This window comes from Anas acuta, chromosome 19 (assembly GCF_963932015.1).
Source record: "Anas acuta chromosome 19, bAnaAcu1.1, whole genome shotgun sequence".
Lineage (NCBI taxonomy): Eukaryota > Metazoa > Chordata > Aves > Anseriformes > Anatidae > Anas > Anas acuta.
In genome coordinates, this window is record NC_088997.1 from 11,816,726 (window position 1) to 11,834,349 (window position 17,624).

The 17,624-nt window shown below is 54.2% G+C and overlaps 3 protein-coding genes and 1 non-coding gene across 4 annotated transcripts; 1 reads left to right on the forward strand and 3 right to left on the reverse strand.

The window, feature by feature from the left end:
* Window positions 1–118: 118 nt before the first annotated feature.
* On the reverse strand, window positions 119–5,421 carry BUD23 (BUD23 rRNA methyltransferase and ribosome maturation factor). The gene is made up of 12 exons (XM_068655930.1): window positions 5,325–5,421; window positions 5,054–5,091; window positions 4,844–4,939; window positions 4,558–4,640; window positions 4,368–4,464; window positions 3,451–3,547; window positions 3,070–3,120; window positions 2,385–2,470; window positions 2,123–2,168; window positions 1,776–1,837; window positions 631–720; window positions 119–484 (listed from the first exon to the last, which is right to left on the reverse strand). The coding sequence occupies exons 1-12, from the start codon at window positions 5,370–5,372 to the stop codon at window positions 430–432; spliced, it is 849 nt and encodes a 282-aa protein (XP_068512031.1). The 5' UTR covers window positions 5,373–5,421; the 3' UTR covers window positions 119–429.
* On the reverse strand, window positions 1,134–1,269 carry LOC137842436 (small Cajal body-specific RNA 20). Its single transcript, XR_011089067.1, has one exon. It is a non-coding gene; the product is annotated as a small Cajal body-specific RNA 20 (non-coding RNA).
* Window positions 5,356–6,596, forward strand: DNAJC30 (DnaJ heat shock protein family (Hsp40) member C30). Its single transcript, XM_068655927.1, has one exon. It carries the CDS (start codon window positions 5,371–5,373, stop codon window positions 6,100–6,102), a length of 732 nt encoding a protein of 243 aa, XP_068512028.1. The 5' UTR covers window positions 5,356–5,370; the 3' UTR covers window positions 6,103–6,596.
* Window positions 6,597–12,600: 6,004 nt separating this feature from the next.
* VPS37D (VPS37D subunit of ESCRT-I) lies at window positions 12,601–15,208 on the reverse strand. Its single transcript, XM_068655924.1, has 4 exons — window positions 14,903–15,208; window positions 14,017–14,188; window positions 13,601–13,683; window positions 12,601–13,447 (listed from the first exon to the last, which is right to left on the reverse strand). Exons 1-4 carry the CDS (start codon window positions 15,161–15,163, stop codon window positions 12,962–12,964), a joined length of 1,002 nt encoding a protein of 333 aa, XP_068512025.1. The 5' UTR covers window positions 15,164–15,208; the 3' UTR covers window positions 12,601–12,961.
* Window positions 15,209–17,624: the final 2,416 nt, after the last annotated feature.

Sequence of the window (17,624 nt, forward strand, 5' to 3'; positions counted from 1 at the left end):
ACCTTTATGCTGCCTGGCTACCTGCCTGCAGGCAGAGGGGAAGCTGATAGGAAACCTGGTGCTGTTTTCTACCTCAGCTCCCCTGCACTAAGAACACAACACAGGAGACCAGCAACACTTCTTACTTGTTGACTGTTTAGTGAAGAAGCTGGATATAATGTTCTGGCTCACTGCCCCATTGGGAAGATAAGCAGTGGCATGGCAGACACCAATTGGACAGAACTCTGTGCCACTCTGCCTTCAGAGAAAACAGGTCTGGCAGCTTTGCAGTTGGCAGTTTGGCTGCACCTGAGCCAGTCTACACCTGCAAGAGCCACAGTGACCTGTTCCAACAAGTCCCAGGCCTGGGGTGCCCATCTGTGCCATTCACAGGAGGCTCACTGGAGAGGCCAACACACCGTCTTCCACATCATCAGTGTCCACAGCAATTCAGAAGTGAGGGCGGCGCTTTCGACCTGTGTATTTGGTGTCTGCTCGTACCTCCCTGTGAAGAAAAGCAGAGAGCAACTCAGTGCGATACACAGGGAGGGGAAAGGAAGCTAGTTCATGGCAGGAGTTTGAATGGGTGACAGACAGCAAGCCAGTCTAGCACAGTCAACCTCAGCTGAGGCAGGACCCAGATAAACTTACTTGCCCTGTCGTCGCCTGCGCTCTTTCTTCTCAAGAATCCAGTCCCGGCTTTTCTTCACAGACTTCCCCTTGGTGTTTCTGAACCGTGTCCTACAGAGACAGCAGCTGGGGAGGAACACCTCTGTGCCCTGGAAGATTTCTACCCAGACCTGGGTATGCCTCATAAAAACAGCAGGTGCTTTCCCACTCCCCAGGGATAAAAGAGGCTCAGCAGCACTGTGGACAAGGCCCACACGGTCCAACTCCAGACACACAGAAGGAGGGAGGCTACCACCAACCATAGCTTTGAGCCAAGGGACACCTACCCTCCACAGGCTGCAGCAGACCAGCACTCCTCTGTGCCACGTGTGACATACCAGCAGCGTGCTTAAGCACAGCCACCTTCCCCTTGTCTGCTCTACTCTGAACAAAGCAGACAAAGCCTCTGGCTTCCCAACAAGTTGCCAGTTCTGCTATTGCCTTCCAAGATGAAGCACCCCCTGGACTAAGCAAGCAGAGCACAGCAGTGTAAGAGGCAGGAAAACATGGCAGCCACCAGCTGCTAGCAGCCATGACGATTTTCCTCTGTTTTTTTTCTCTGTCTCTCCCACTGGCTGCAGGAGGGGGCTCTTCCCTGCACCACTACTATAGGAGGAGACCTCACCAGCAGGAGAAACCACACAGGACACAGCTGCGCAGTCAGACAGCAAAGAACTTGACAGAGGATGGAAGGGAACACCAGGTTTCAGCAGCCTGCCTCCCCGCCAAACAAAAAACAAACAAACAAAAACAAACAAACAACAACAACAACAAAAAACACCACACCACCAACAACCTATACTACAGTGCTGAGACGAAGAGCTGAGTGCTGGACAGGAAGTGCACCTCTATCTGAATGCTTAGCTGAAGTTCCAGGGTAAGCATCAACAGCAGCCCCCTGATGCCATAGCAAAGCCCTCTAGTCAATCCAACCTGTTACAGTCCTTGTATCTGGGGCCCTTCAGTAAGATAAAGCAGTGCCCATCCGGGCTGCCAACGGTCCTCCCAGTACACTCCGTCCCTTCCCTCCCACCACTTCACACATAGCAGCACTGTGGTCCGCAAAACTGAGCACTTACATCCCCTGAAATTGGGGAGGACTTGAAACTTCACCCCACATACAATACCTCTCACTGGTGAACTTTGCCTGTTGTAGCTCTTCTCCATCAGCACACTCAGTACCAAGGCCCTGAAGAACAAAATTAGGAACTTTCACCTGGTGCAGACAGAGCTAGTGCTCACTGCCATCTAAATAAATTAAGGGAAACACAGCGCTCTGTAAGGGGAGGGACTGGGACAGGAGTAAACAGATCTCCCAGAAACTGTGGCACAGAAACCAGATGAGAACAAGAAACGTAAGAGTGAAGCCACATCTGCATATGCAGTTGTCTGGTGTGACTCCTGCTCACTCACAGCTCTTCCACATTATCCAGCAGTCAGGAAGGCATTTCTGCTGCTAGGCAAAGTTCCTCACCTTTGGTAAAGTGCCAGAAGCCCCAACAAAGAGACAGAGGAAGAACCTGAAGGGAAAAAAATATGAGGAACATGAAGCTGACATTCAGCATGTGATTCCCAGTCCCCAAGCAAGACTGAGATCTTCTATTTTTGAGTCAGATCTAAACTGTCACCTCTGCCCAGGACTGAATTGTGGGAAAGAGAAAAACAGCTTGTAAAAATCACTGGTGAGGCTATGCTTCACCCCACACATTGCCCATTCACAGAAAGACAGGACTCACTTCTTGGCTTTGGTGCTGTTGGGGTAATCTACCACCATTCCCCCAGTAAAGCCAGCTCTCATGGCCTGGGTCGTGATGAGCTCCAGCTGGAAAAAGAAGAACATGCAAACGTTATTCACCCACAAGCAAAGCCCAAGAGACTTCTAGGCTCAGTCACAGCTAACTGTGTATGCACAAGACAGGTCAACCCTGCTTTTATTAAACCCTACACCAAGCCCCTAGCTCTGCAGTTCTGTCCAGGCAGCAGCCTGCAGTATTTTTTTGTTCTCCCTGCTCTTCCACCTTGCCTGGATTCAGTGGAGCAGCAGACTCTCCAGGAGAGGTATACAAGGCTGGATTTTCCAGCCCTTGGGAATCATAGTACAGTGCTGACAAGTACAGCCCAGTCTTCAAACCCAGTCACACAGGCAAAAATCTAGCACAGCACATTTAGATCAAGTCCTGTCAATTTCTTTGATTTTAAGGCTCAGCCCAAAACAAACTGTGAAGCAGCAGAAATTGTGTGGGGCTTTCTCCTTATTGTTGTTTTTTTTTTCCTGGCTCTTGCAGAGCTTTATGGATGGCAGGAAGGACAGAGACACAGAACTGATGTGGGCCAATACCATGCATTCAAAGCCTCAAACAGCACACAAGTTTTCTGCCTTGCTCTGCCTGTTCCTCTTCCCCACCAAGTGATATCTTGTACCTGTTCTGAATTCTCAGGGTACAGCTGCAGGACGGCTCGGGATCCTTGGGCCTATGGGAAATAAAGTCAGTCACAACCCTGTTAAGGGTTCCCCTTCTGGTCACCCACTCCCTAGCCCCCAACTCCTAAAACCTCCTAGAGAACTCTCCCAGCAGAGCTGCTCAGACTGCAGAGTCAGCTTCTCCACAGCACAGCAGGGCACAAAGCTAACAGCAGGGATTACAGAAACACAGGGCACCATGCAAAAAGGAATGCAGACAGGAAATAGGTGCTCCTGCTAGTCTTATATTTCAGTAGCATTTACTTAAAAAGTCTTCCTAAAAGGCACCAGTGACGACACAAAAATAGGCAGAGGCCTGACTGCGAGAGCATGACACTTACCAAGGCGGTATAAAGAGTTGAGAAGAATTGATAAAGGCGTTTTGGAGGACTGTGCGACTTCTTATCAGCATTACAAAGCCACTGCACTGCGGAAATACTGAGAAAGAGAGCAAGACCCTCAAGACACCTAGCCATCAATTCTTTAGCAGAGCCCATAACCTCTCTTTGAGCTTCCTTTCAGTGTTAAACATGTGTTAGGCATCAGGGAAACTAATTAATTTTCTCCATGTAACTTTGCCTTCCACTCTGCAGTCAAGACACTACAGGAATCCCTCTTGAGACTCCCTAAGCCATGCCACAACCCAACATAGTACAGCAGTTATTCAAGTTTATTCAAGCGCAACAAAAACACCAGACATCTCCCCCAGCCCAGGTGCTCAAATAATTCAATGCTTGGTTGGGACCCTGGCATAGCCCACAAGCAACCATGAAGTTTTTGACAATGAGCAATCCCAAACTGATTCAGATCAGTAACAGACAGCCCCTACTCCTGTCCAGTACCATTATGAGGTATTCTCTAAGAGAACTATTTATTTCCCCTTCACCTCAAAATCAACCATCAAGCTCAGCTGTGAGGTCAGTCCCTAGGTCAATGTCACAGGAATACTTTAGGTTTTCATCCTAGGTGCATGTCTCAACTATCCTGACATTATCCCCAACTTTACTTTATTTATTTCAATACTCTTCCCAGCTCACTACCACAAAACACATACAAGCATCTCTTTGGAAACTGCTGCTTCTACAATCTAGAATCTCAACAGCTTGTCCTAAAGAGCTGGAGTTAAGTTGGCATGGAGCAAACAGAGTGACAGGTAAGGACAGTCATCTGTTATGCAACATAAGCAGACCATGTATACAATACAAAATACGTAGTTATGTAGAGTATCAGGAGAGCTTGGTTAGGTGTACAAACTCACCTGATACAGCCATCAAACATGCCAGGCCTGAAGGGAATGCCGTGACCCACATCTGCAAGAAGAAGGTCTCCTTCCACCTCTCTCTCCACAGCCACATCTGCACAGAAGACACCTCATGGTACCAAGCTCATGCCTTCGGCAATCACCTCTGAGGTGAAGTGAGAGCTAAAGGGGAGGAGGGGCCTCTCACCCAACATTGCAGGGCTAATGTCCATGCCAATCCAGTAGTGCCCCTCTTCAGAGATAAAATCCCCACTCAGCCCAGAGCCACAGCTGAAGGGAGGAAGGGGTGGTAACAGAGATCACAAGCCTTGCCAAACAATGCTCTAGGACAGCCATCGCACAACAGTGACATCCCCTTCTGTTAGTCCGCAGCAGACACCAGCGCTATGGGGCCCCAATGCCCCCCTCGGCGCCATTCCGGGCTGAATCCCCACATGCCTGTGTGCTGCACCCTGCCGCTGGGCCCCCCTCACCCCACATCCAGAAGGAGGCATGGCCGGTCCTCGGGCAGCCCCAGCAGCTCCACGGCCCGCTCCGACATCTGCGCCTGGATCTCCATCACCCGGGAGCTGCAATGCAGAGCAAGGGAGGGCTCAGGAAGGGGCACGCCGGGGCCGGTCCCGGGCCCCACAGCCCAGCCCAGCCCAGCCCAGCCCAGCCCAGCCCAGCCAGCCCCGCCGTACTTCTGCGTGTACTTCCGCGCTTCCACTTCATCGTAGAACTGCAACGAGAGAATGGAGGGGTAAGGCGTGAGCCCCGGCCCCGGCCCCGGCCCCGGCCCCGGCCCCGGCCCCGGCCCCGGCCCCGGCCCCGGTCCCGGCCCCGGCCCCGGTCCCGGCCCCGGCCCCGGCCCCGGTCCCGGCCCCGGCCCCGGTCCCGGCCCCGGCCCCGGCCCCGGTCCCGGCCCCGGCCCCGGTCCCGGCCCCGGCCCCGGTCCCGGCCCCGCCGCCTCACCAGCTCGGGCGGCCCGCGGTGCTCGGGCCGGCGCCCGCTGCCCGCCATGCTGCCGCGTGCCGGCACTGCCGACGTCACCGCCAGGCGCCGGCGCACAGCGCGCTGCACCCAAGATGGCGGCGCGCGGACGCTGAGGCGGCGCGGCCCGATGGAGCCGGCGGCGCTCGGTCGCCTGCGGCGCCTGCTGCTCGCCGCGCCGGGCCTCGGCTTGGCGCCGGGCCGCGCCGGGCACCAGGGATGCGGCGAGGCCTTAGGGCCACGCCGCGACCTGTACGAGGTGCTGGGCGTCCCGCCCACGGCGACGCAGGCGCAGATCAAGACGGCGTACTACGAGCAGTCGTTCCGGTACCATCCCGACCGCAACGCGGGCAGCGCTGCCGCCGCCGAGCGCTTCGCCGCCGTCAGCGAGGCCTACCTGGTGCTGGGCAGTGCCGCGCTGCGCCGCAAGTACGACCGCGGCGTCCTCAGCCGCGAGGACGTGCGCGGCGCCCCCAAGCCCTCGGGCCGCCCGCTCACCCCGGCGCCGCCGCCCGCCCGCTCCGCCGCCGCCTCTTCCTCCCGCCGCGGGCCCGTCCCGCCGCCCTTCGACTTCGACGCCTTCTACCGCGCGCACTACGGGGAGCAGCTGGAGCGGGAGCGGATGCTGCGGGCGCGGCGGGAGCAGCTGCGCCTCCGCCGGGAGGAGGCAGCGGCCCAAGGCCGCTTCCAACTCATTTCCGACCTCTCGGTTGGGCTCCTCTTTTTCTTGGGCGTTGTCCTGCTCTACAGCCTCAAGTAACGTGTGGGCACCAGCCCAGCTCCACCACTGCAACAGGACAACAGAGCTCACTGGTGGGCAGGGCCCCTGCACCCACTTCATGCCTGGGCTCAGCTCCTCAGGCCGTGACATGTCCTTTCTGCCAGTGTGGTTTTCAGAGATAGTGTGTGATCAACAGGCACTGATGTGGGCGCAACTTCTCAGACTGCGACCTGTCCCTTCTGCCATGATCTTTAGAGACAGTGCATGGCCACCATATGTGTCTGTAATATGTTACCTCTGCAAGTGTGACCTGCAGACTCCATATGACCACTGGGAACCACGTGTGGGCCCTTTTCCAGAGGCTGCAGTGTGCCCCTTCTGCTAGTATGACCTGCAGATGTTGTGCCTGATGGGTTCGTGGACCTTGGTTTGTGGACTCTGACATGTCCCCACCATCAGTGCTGCTCTTTGACCCTGGTGGGAACCACATGTCTTCTCTTGAGCCTCAGTGGAGATTAAATGATTGACAATGGTGTTTGTGTGCTGTGTGTGTTCGTAGGAGATGCTCTTGCCAATGCTGACTAATGGCTCCCTGTGGTTTTCCGTTAATCAGAAACTAGCCACCTCCATGCTTTCACACTTGTTACTGTATATTTGGGGCATTTTGGGAGCACTGGTTTCCGGACTTCATCGTTGCCTTTGTCTCCATTCAGGATTTGCCTCACTCTGTGGCAAGTACAGAAATTTCAGCTTCAGCAGCCTTACAAGAATGAAACCTCATCCTACAAGAATGAAACCATGTCCTAGTCAGCATATGACATCACCTGGGGATGCCCAAAATACTTTGGTATTCAGAACAGCCTGTCCTGTCTAGGGCTTGTTAGGAACTTTGCACAAGACTATCTTGTACAGGCCTTTATGGCTGCAGTGGTATGCTTCTGGGCACTGAGTGATGTTATTTGTGCTTTACATGTGTCTAAGAATCATTTGCATATAAGAGTATTTACCTATTTAAGTACAGAGTGTTTTAGGAACTAAATATTGTCTCTAAGAGCTTCTGTGTTTCCTTTGATGAAAGTTTCACCTGTACTATTTGAAGAGAATGAAACTTGCTATAACATGGTATTGCGATGCTTAGCATGCCAAAGGTATTGTCTGCATTGCTTTGCATTATATTTGCTGGGCTTGGCTACGCCTTCTGTGCAGAAGCTGAGCCCTCCCCTCTCACTGCAGTGACCCCGGGTTATGTTTTCTTCCGATATAAACTTGTGAAAGGAAAACACCTAACATTTTCCAGCTCTGAAGTTCCATGATACTGAACTGAGCCTTATGCAGTAGCATGTCAGAGTGTAATGTGTACTGGTGCAGGGTATATGCTGCTATAGGAGAGTTTTCCTCTTCTGGAAATAATTTTACTAATTCCAACTGCAGGCGCTCAAAAGTGCTGCGTGTTTGGAGAAACGCAGCCTGGGAGCACATAGAGGGCTTTCCAGGATCCTCTTTGGTTGTTGTTCCACCCCCTCTTTGTGGGATAATAGTCTTGAAACATCGACATGTGAAGGGCAGAGGGAGCTTGGTGTTCAAATTTGGTTATGAATTGAAAGCTTCTAGAGCTCTGGCTAGTGCCGTCGCTGATGTATTTTTGTGCTGTAAGGCAAGTTTCTTGAAAGACCAGAGGCTGTTTCCCAGTCAGAGTTTGGCGAGTAATAGTCTTTTGCAGGCTGGAAGAGCTTGGCAACAGCTATGCAAAGCAGTGGGTATTGTACAGGAATACATCTCTAGTTCCTGGTATGGGCTGTAAGGTTTTTCAAGGCAGCCCTGCCAAACACTTGTCTTCAAGATTGATCTTCCTGTGTATAGTGCCGAGGCCCAGGGCTGTGGGCTGTTCAAGCCCTGTATCCAGCCATGAACTAACTTGCAGGCAGGGAGTGGGTTGGTGCTGCACAGAACAGGAGGAACTGCGACTAGTTAGTGTGCTCCCTGCTTAACGCTGGGGATACAGAAGCACTCCTATAAGCCATCTGTCTCTCCTGCTCTATGCCTGATGCTTGTGTCTGAAATCGGAGGGTGAAGTATCCAGACGCCAACGCTGAGCTAATCTATGTACCTAACTGTGAGTGGCTTGGGCAGTGTAAGAAAAGAGCAAAAACTTATGGGCTGAAATAAAGACAGTCTAATAGAGAGAAAAAAAGAAAAGAAAAAAAAAAAAAAACAATAAACAGTAATCAACAACAAAAAATCACCAAATGATCCACAATTCAATTGCTCGCCATCTGCTGATGCCCAGCCATTCCCCAAGCAGTCCCCTAACTTTATTGTTCAGCATGATGCCATAAGTTATGAAATACCCTTTTGACTGTCCTGGTTGTGACCTATCCCAGCTTCTTGTGCACCCTGTCTCCTTGCTGGCAGGGTAGTATGAGAAGCAGGCAAAACCTTGACTTGGAGTAAGTACTGCTCAGCAACAGCTAAAACATCGATGTGTTATCAACATTCTCATTCTAAGTCCAGAATACAGTGCTATACCAGCTACTAAGAAGAAAATGAACTCTATCCTAGCTGAAACCAGGACACTGGTCTCCAGGTCACCATCTCCGTACTGGTTGGGCCTGAGTGCTCTGCTGCTCTGGGATAGATTTTGGATCAGGCACATACTGGCTGGAGGTAGTCCAGATTCACAGACCTACTGCCACCTCCCAGAAAACAAAGTTTCTACACCTTCATTGTCTTGTGTTAATACTGTCATCATGTTTAATATTTCTCCTCTTTTCCAAGTTGTTTCCTTAATGGAAAGCTGCCAGGGGTGATTGGTTTTCCATTAACCAAGTGAGCACAGTCCTTGTGGGGTACCTTTGCTATGAGTGCCAGAGGAAATACATCAGTATCTAACTGTGACAGCAGTGGTGTAATGGCAAGGGATTGTGTGAGTTGCCAACATCAGAAGCTTAAGGTGGAAAAGGGGAGGAAACAGGACAAAAGCAGAGTTTAGCTGTTGCTACACTAAGTTGAATGAAAGCTCCAGGTAAACTGAGATAAGTCTGGATTAAGCCTGCCACCACCTGAGACCTTTCAAGGTCAGGGCATTGCCCAGAAAGGAGCAGGCTGTGTGAGCAGGGTCCTGAACAGCACCAAGGTGGCAGCCCCAATGCTCACCTGCCCTGGAGTTGCTGGGCAGACCTCTGTACCCTAGCCCTGCTGCTGCTGGGCCCCAGTGAAAGGTCCTGGGGAAGGGCTGCGTGGTTGGCAGCACCTGCAGCTGTAGGGACAGGTGAGGCAGCTTCCCATCAGCAACTTCCCCTGTGGTAACTCCTCTGTTAATGGAGTTCCCTATTAACAGCCCAGCTGCCAGCTCAGCATCTGCTGTGCAAGGAGGCCCAGCTGGGGCACTTTGTTGTGGTTATGCCACTTGCTGGCCAGCTCCATCCTGCTTTTTTATCGTCCAGCGGAGCAGGGTTGTGTCTCAAAAGGTCTCTGGGAGGCTGACAGGGGTAGCCCTTCTCTGCCTGGTCTCCTCTCCCTCCCAGGCTGGGTCTGCTGCTCACCTACCTGGCTGGGGGGGGGGCAGAGAGGTCACAGCCAGCAGGGCCTGCGCTCCAGACCACCTTTCCCCAGTTTGGCACAGGAATGAATGTGGGGGCACATTCCACACACTGTAGCAGCTCTTCCTCTTCCCTGGGGCAAGTGGAGGTAAATCCCCTCTTTGCCTCCCCTCCCCCCCCCCAACAGGCCTTGTGGTGGTGGGCGGTGGCCCCGTGGGGCATGGGTGCTGGTTAAAGTTTCACTGCACAGTAAGGAGAGTCACAGGAGGATCGTCCTCCCCAGCAGGACCCTTGCTGCTTCTGCCAGCTCCTACCTGTTACCGATGCTCCCATCCTGTGGCTCTGTGCAGGAATTTGTCTTCCCAGGTCTGCCTGTGTAAGGGACAGGAGCTGCCAGAATGGCAAGGCGCTGTCCATGTACTCTGGGAGCCAAGAGGCAGGCAGACAATGGTGCTGTGCTCTCCAGAGGCATGCATTGCACTAACCCTGTGTGTGCTTCCCATCAGGACCACTGCCCTGACCCCAAGCTGGATAGACCCAGCTCCAGGTTTGTGGCTTGGAAGAATCTCCTCAGCGCAGGAGATTAATCTTGTGCCAGAGTCTGACAGGCGGCCTCAGATGAAGAAAGGTAATGGACTACTGGGGTGCCAGGGCCTAGCCACGTCATCCCACTGAGTGGGGCCAGCACCCAGGGGTGCTGCAGGACTCCTACAGACAGAAAGCCACCCAGGGCTACTGCAACTCAGCAAAGGCTCCTGAATCACTGTGGTTTTGGACTGTTACCTTCAGAAAGATAGAGACACTACCTCCCTGGACTTGGGAGAGGTAGCTGCTCACTTTGAGGATTCACTCATGGGACCAGATTTGGCACTCACTGTAAGGTGACTCAGTAGCTGCTTGGGCTAGGGCAGGTTGTTCTGGAGCTGCTGATAAACCCATGCAGCACTGTCTGGGAATGCCCAATCTGGGGAGCCATGCAAGGCAGGGACTGGGTAGAAAGACTGACCATTTGTGCCTGGCTGTTTTTTGGATGGCTTGGCTCCTCAATGGTCACATGCTCTAGCGCCCATCCCAGGGCTGACTCTAGTCCCATCTTGCAGGGAACTGACACAGCTTATAAGTGTTACTGACATTCAACCCACACAGGTGTCTGGATCTGGGTTCTGGCATGCTCTATCCTCGTACCATTTCCTTGGGGTGTTTTTGTCTTGAAAGTGCCTTTCCTCAAGAGCTGTGATGGCCTTCCTCTCCCAAATGAGCATCCAGATCCCTAAGGAGAAGCCTTGTGCTTGCCCAGCAGAACCCCCTCTTGTGTGCACGTTCACAGCTCGCATAGCTCAACATGCTCATCACTTGGGCCCATGTCCCCATGCTTTTCCCACAGCTCCCAGTCATCTCAGGCAGCCTCCCATGCAGCCCCTGAGGGAGCCTGGATGGCTGTCTGGGGGGCTCCAGGACACTGTGCATCCCAGCCCCTGCCAGACACAGCCTTGAGGTGGCCCTACATGGAGCTTGCTCCAGGAGAGGACTTGGCCAGTGGCCACAGTGAGGAGGATGAAGCAAAGACCAAAATTACCCTCTAAAAGATGCTGGTTTGGGCCAACAGGGTCCCCCAGGACAGGTTGTGCACATCCTCCCTGCAGTGCCATGGGCGGTACTGCAAGAGAGCACTAGGCACTCAGCACCATGCCCAAGGCACCTGCCGGGCCCTTTCCCTTCTCTGGGAGCTGGGTATGGTAACATTGCGCTTCAGTGGCTTCAGGTCCTTCCATGCCTGCACAAGGTGCAAATAATGGTCTGTGGGATGAAAGAAACAGTGCAAACACTGTAGTGAGGGATAATGAGGCCACAGCCAGGACCCTTGGCCAATGTGTCCTGCACAGAGTCTCTGGCCAGAGCCTGGGCACTGGCCTCAGGGCACTGGGTTGGAGGAATAGCAACTTCTTGAGATCTGTAGCATGAACCTTTCTTACAGTAAAGCTGAGAGTTAAACTGGCCTCCTATGTGCTCCTACTCAGTCCCCTTATTTCCCTGGTCACATTAGTGTCGTGGGGCAAGCCAGAGCCTGACCAGCAGTCAGCCATGTCCTGGCACCACTTGTTGAAGGGATGAGCACAAACCGAGCATGGTGGGACCCTGGAAAGAAGGAGGTGTTCCGCAAAACAACAAATATTCCAGCCACCACAATCTTCTGGCCTGCCAATAAAGCAACAGCATTCATCTTGGTGGCTGGTTTCTGATTTGTCTTAGTCTTAAACCTGTTTGAACTGGTTAAATTGAATGACTGGCCTCAATGCCACAGGTGAGGGTAGGGGTTTGGATGATGGGGTGGGGTACTATGGGTGAGGGTAGCAGTACGGCCCATCTCCTCCCTGGGTGCAGGAGTACTCATGGGACTCTGCAAGCTGCATGGCAAAGGGGGTGATCAAGCACTACCAGCCTACAGTCCATATTTTGGGGTGCTTTGAAGCCAGAGCCCTGTGCTTCTTTGGATGATTTCTAAGCTGTCTGCACAACAGGGCCTCCTACCTGGAGGGTAGATAGACAGCTGGGGAAAACAAACAAAAAACCCTGCAACCAGACATGGATTGAAAGCATAAGAGCCTGAAAGCAAATCAAAGGCTAGAAACAGCATCAACACACCAGCACAAGAGACATCCCAGTACACGGAGCAAGTAGGCTGCCTGAGGACTACCCTGCTTCCTCCCAGCTTTGTCTCACCATCCATTGCATGAGTTTAAAGACTCCCAGAGGAGTCCCTGGGGAGCCAGGACTAGTGCAAGAGGGTGGATAGGGAACGTGTACTAAAAATACTGCAGGGCTGGGGAGAGACCTGCACTTCCTGCACCCTCACTATCCTCACAATGTTGATGGACTGGACCAAGCACAAGGGCACTGCCTAGGGTCACCTCCAAACCTGGCAAGTGTCACCCCCCAGGGCACCTCCTCCCCACCCCTCCTGTACATCTGTTCACAGACAGGCCAACAAGAGAACACAGAGCATGGAAAAAAGTCTTTATTTAGAAAGCATGTGGCACCCAGAGCTCCTGAGCCCTCTTCCCTGACTCCTCCAACCCACCTGGGTTCTACTGACCCCCACCCCCATCTCCCATCACTGTTCCTCTTGCTGTGGACACAGAAATATCTTCCCTCCCAACAGCTCACTAAGTGCAGCATCTACTGCCTGGCCACACTTACTACCCCACCGCATCCTCAGCCAAGCAGCTCCTTCTCCAGAAGTACCCACCCCCTGTACGTGCTCAACAGCCACCACAGCCCCTCAGGGCCTTGTGGACACCCCTGCGTGCTCCCTGGCCAAGACCATGCAGCCCACAGGGCACAGTCCTGTCCCTGTTCTGTTATCGGTGTGGTGGCTCCTGCTTCTGGTGGTGTGGCAGCTGCTGCACGCAGAAAGGACGGGGGCTGAGCAGGGGGACATGTCGGACAAGGCGCAGGGGCAAGTCCATAGAGGTGTCAGGGCAGGGGACTGATGGCTGCTTTCCCAGGGCTGGGAGATGGCATTTCAGAGGTATAGCTGGCATGCCAAAGGGCGCAACAGCCTCTGAGGAGATAAGACAGGCAGGCACAAGGTGGTAGCAGAGATGGAGGTCTTTGGGGGTTGCTCTGCTCGACAGAGGAGCAAGGCGGACTGGTGCTGGGCTGACTTGGACACCTGGGCACCCCACAGGGCCTGCAGGGTCCCTGTCTGCCCTGCCTTTCTGCAGCAGCTCCTGCAGTTTCTCCAGCTGCACCCGGCAGATGTGAGAGCGTGTGCGACTCTGGCAAAAGGATTCCAGAAAGGCATCAAGGGGCAGGTCTTGGGCCAGGAACTGCTCCATCTGTGCCTGCAGGACAGGCAGTGGGCAATGAGAGCTGCGGGACCATGGAGGGAGCCCAGGTGGCTGAGCCCCTGGACTGTTCTCCAGGGTCCTGCACACAGAAGGGCACAGGCCCCAGGTGAGGAAGGGGCAGTAGCACAGGGGCCTTATCTGACTTACCTCTGACTCTGCCTCGGAGGCATCCAGCTTGGCTTGGAGCTGGCCAAGGGCACTCTGTGGGCTCGACTTCTCCAGGTACGTCTCTGTGCCGGGAAAGGATAGAGCTGACAAAAAACCTCCCCACAGATGTCCCCACTGCTGGGATTGTGGTCTTTCCCACTCCCAAGCATGAGGGGAGCTCTCCCCTCCTCAACAAAAAGCCCCCAAACACATCCCTGGAGCCATCTTCACAGCAGAACTTGTATCTCACCGTGGCAGCTGAGCACCAGTTACACCTTACACCACTCCTGATCATGAATGGGCCATATCCCCACGCACGTCTGAGGGTGCTGAGCCCACCCCGGCCTTCTTGTTAATGCAGCATTCTCTGGACATGCCAGCCAGCCCTGCACAGCTCTGTCTTACCCCCCACTCACCTAGGCGCTGCTGCTTGTCCCAGCATGTTTCTTGTATCTCCCGTAGCTCCTGGTACTTGATGGCTAAGGAAGCCTTCCCGTCCTCCAGCCGTGGGCGCAGGGACAGGTTCTCCCTGGCCAGGGTACTGTTTGATGCCAAACACATCTCCCGCTCCAGCTGCAGACTCTGAAACTATGGGGATGCAGGGTTCACACCAGGAGGCACAGCTGAAGCCACTCTGAGCCACAAAACCTCCCCCGTCCCCACCATCTCCTCTGCCTCAAAAGGGGCATGTCCTAGGAAAAACTCATCCACAGCACAGGATAGGTTACTTTGTAGGTTAGCAGTGCTCACAGCTGGCCTACCCAGCCTCCCTTCTGCAGCGAGTCACAGCTCCTGAAAGGCCTCATTAGCTAACGAGGACGTCAGGAGAGAGGCACCCCCTTTTGCTGCACACACATCTTCCACCCATGGAAAGCGGAGAGCAGGCCAAGTGGAAGTATGCTAAAAACAGGCTTACATTAACTTTAAAATGGACAGCTGGGGGAGGGGTCCAGGCGGGGAGCTGCTGCCCCCGGGCCGCGGCACATCCCTCGGCCGTTTCCTCCCTTGCTGCCGTTCTCCTGCAATCGCAGCTTTGCCTCAACAGCGAGAGCAGCAGGGGCAGAGGCTCTGACCACGCTCAGGTTTTCGATGGGTGCGATGGCTGCTGCCGCACCCCTCCCGGCGGCAGCAGCGGCACCGGAGCAGCCGCGAACACGAACAAAGCTTCCCCCGCGACCGAGGCGGCGCGGCTGGGACGCCAGGCCGGCCAGTGCCCGGCCAAAGAGAGCCGGGGTCCGGACCGCCCAGCCCCGCTCCTCGAACGGAGCTGCCGGCCGCCTCCGAGCCCCGCCGAGCCCCTACCTTCCTGCTGAGGCGGGCGGCGCGCTGCAGCCGGGGCTCGTCCTGCAGCAACGCCCGCAGCTGCACCGTGCTCAGCGCCGCGAAGCAGCGCGGGGCCTCGGGGGGCGCCAGGGGCCGGGCCATGGGCCGGACACCCCGCCGTCCGCCGCCGACCGCGGCACCGGGAGCCGCGCGGCCGGAGCTCCGCCCCGCCCCGCCCGCCTTAACGGGGCCGCCGGGATCAAGGCGCTTCCGCCGCGCTCTGTGCTGGGCTGCGGGCATGCTACGCCCGCTGTGTGCTTCCTGCGCTGCACTGCACTGCGCCTCGCGGTGTGTATGCTGCACCTGCTCTGTGCATCCTGCACCCCGCTGTGTGCTTCCTGTACCCGCTACGTGCATCCTGCACTGAACCCTCTGTGAGCACCCTGTGTTGCATTGCACCTCGCTGTGTGCGTGCTGCACCTGCTGTCTGCATCCCGCACTGCACCTGCTCTGTGCATGCTTGTTTTGTTTATGTGGCAAGAATTTTGTTGCGAGGAGGGGAGGGGTACAGGGGAGATGGGGCAGAAAGGGGACTGCTGCAGGGATGGCCTCTGTGAGAAAAGTCCAGAAGCTGCTCCATGTTAGATAAGGGCCATTTTCAGCCATCTCCAAAAGGAACCCGCCACTGGCTAGAGCCATGCCAATAAGCAAGGTTGTCTGTACCTCTTAGAGCACATTTAAGCAATGGAAAAAAAATGCTACACAACAGCAGCTGGGAGAGAGAGGAGTGAGAAACACCCTGCAGCCACCAAGGTGAGTGCAGCAGGAGGTGCTCCAGGCATGCAGCACAAGTTCCACTGCAGCCTGTGGAGAGGCCCCTGGTGTCCCCCTGCAGCCCATGGGTCTCACATGGAGCAGATCTGCACGCTGCAGCTTGTGTGATTTGCGGAAGAACTCTATAACTCAAAGCAAATAAGTTGTAAGTAGGTATGTGGTTTATTTCGGTGCTAGGAACAGGCGGGATAGCTCCCAAACGCATGCAGACCCTAACACGGCAACTTCCCTTGGTTATATGCAGTAAAAAGTTACATATGCATGAATTTCCCTATATATATATATATGCATATTCATAACCCATCCCAATATTAAAATTAGCTCCAATAAGTCATTTCCATAAACTCCTCTGATCTGCACCTGCGCAGTGCCTTCTGGTGGTGGTCATCCGGGGGTTGTGGAGATGAAGTCTGATAACTCCTCTTCATCACCACTAGTTGACCCCTTGCCTTTGTACAGACTCAGCTGCTCCTTGGCTCTTGTCCAAACCACAAGGTCGGTCTCAGCTAGTTTTTGAGACAGGTTCCTCATTTTTGTCAGGAAACATCTTCTGTGAGGGGCCCCAAGACTCCTTGTTTTGGTTAATTTGCACAGTAGTAAGCAAAGACACTCAGCAATATATATTTTAAAGCAATTAAGTAAGGCCCCATTCTTTCATTCCTGGCTTTAATAATTACGATTGTTTTATTTAGAAATCATTAATATGATTAAGCAAGCCCCCATTCTTCTATCCCTGGCTTTGACTCGTGGAAAACAGACTCCACAATCAGTAAGATTGTAAAGTAGTTATGTTTATTCAGCGCTGGGCAGCACGGGGGGTAGTACCGCCAAAGTCGTGCGCCCCTGATTCAGCAACTTGCCTTGGTTATATGCAGTAAAGAGTTACATATGCATGAAGTTTCACAATACACCAATACATATTAATAACCTGTCCTCGCTTCATATTAAAATTAGTTCCAATAAGTCATTTCCATAAAATCCTCCCATCTGCGCCTGTGCAGTGTATTCTGGTGGTGGTCATCAGGGGTCGTCGAGATGAAGATTGATGACTCTTACTCGTCACCGCTAGTTGACCTCTTGTCTTTGTGCATACTCAGTTGCTCCTTGGATCTTGCCCATTCCACAGGACCAGTTTCTACCAGTTTCATCAGAGAAGCTCACCCTCTTATTAGGAGACTGACCTTGGCAAGGTCAGTCTCTTTGTCTCTGCCTCTCCTGCTCAGTCCCTCTCTGCCCCTGCTCCATGCAGGGTCCCTCCCACAGGACGCCGTCCTTCCTGAACTGAGCCTGCGGGGGCTGCCCACAGGCAGCAGCTCTTCAAGTACTGCTCCCACATGGCTCCATACCATGGGGCCCATCTGTCAGGAGCAAACTGCTCCAGAATGGGTCCCCCACGGGCAGCAGCTCACCCCAGGCCCCTGCTCCTGCGTGGGCGCCTCTCCACAGGCTGCAGCTCCAGCCTGAGGCCTGCTCCTGCTGGGGGTCTCCATGGGCCGCAGCCTCCTCTAGGCCACATCCACCTGCTCCACAGGGGGGCTCCTCCATGGGCTGCAGCGTGGAGATCTGCTCCATGTGGGACCCATGGGCTGCCGGGGGACAGCCTGCTCCACCAGGGGCCTCTCCACAGGCCACAGGGGAACCTCTGCTCTGGTACCTGGAGCACCTTCTGCCCTCCATCTACACTGACCTTGGGGTCTGTAGGTTTGTTTCTCCCTGTTTTCTTACCCTTTTGTCCCAGCTGTTGTTTAACAGCAGTTTTCCCCTTCAGAGTACTCCTCCAGAGTACTAGCATTGCTCATTAGCTCAGCTTTGTTCAGTGGCGGGTCCTTTTGGAGACATCTCAAACCTGCTCCTCTCTAACATGGGACAGCTAATGGGCTCTTCTCTCAGAATTCAACCCTGCATTGAATTCTCAATGAATTGAGAA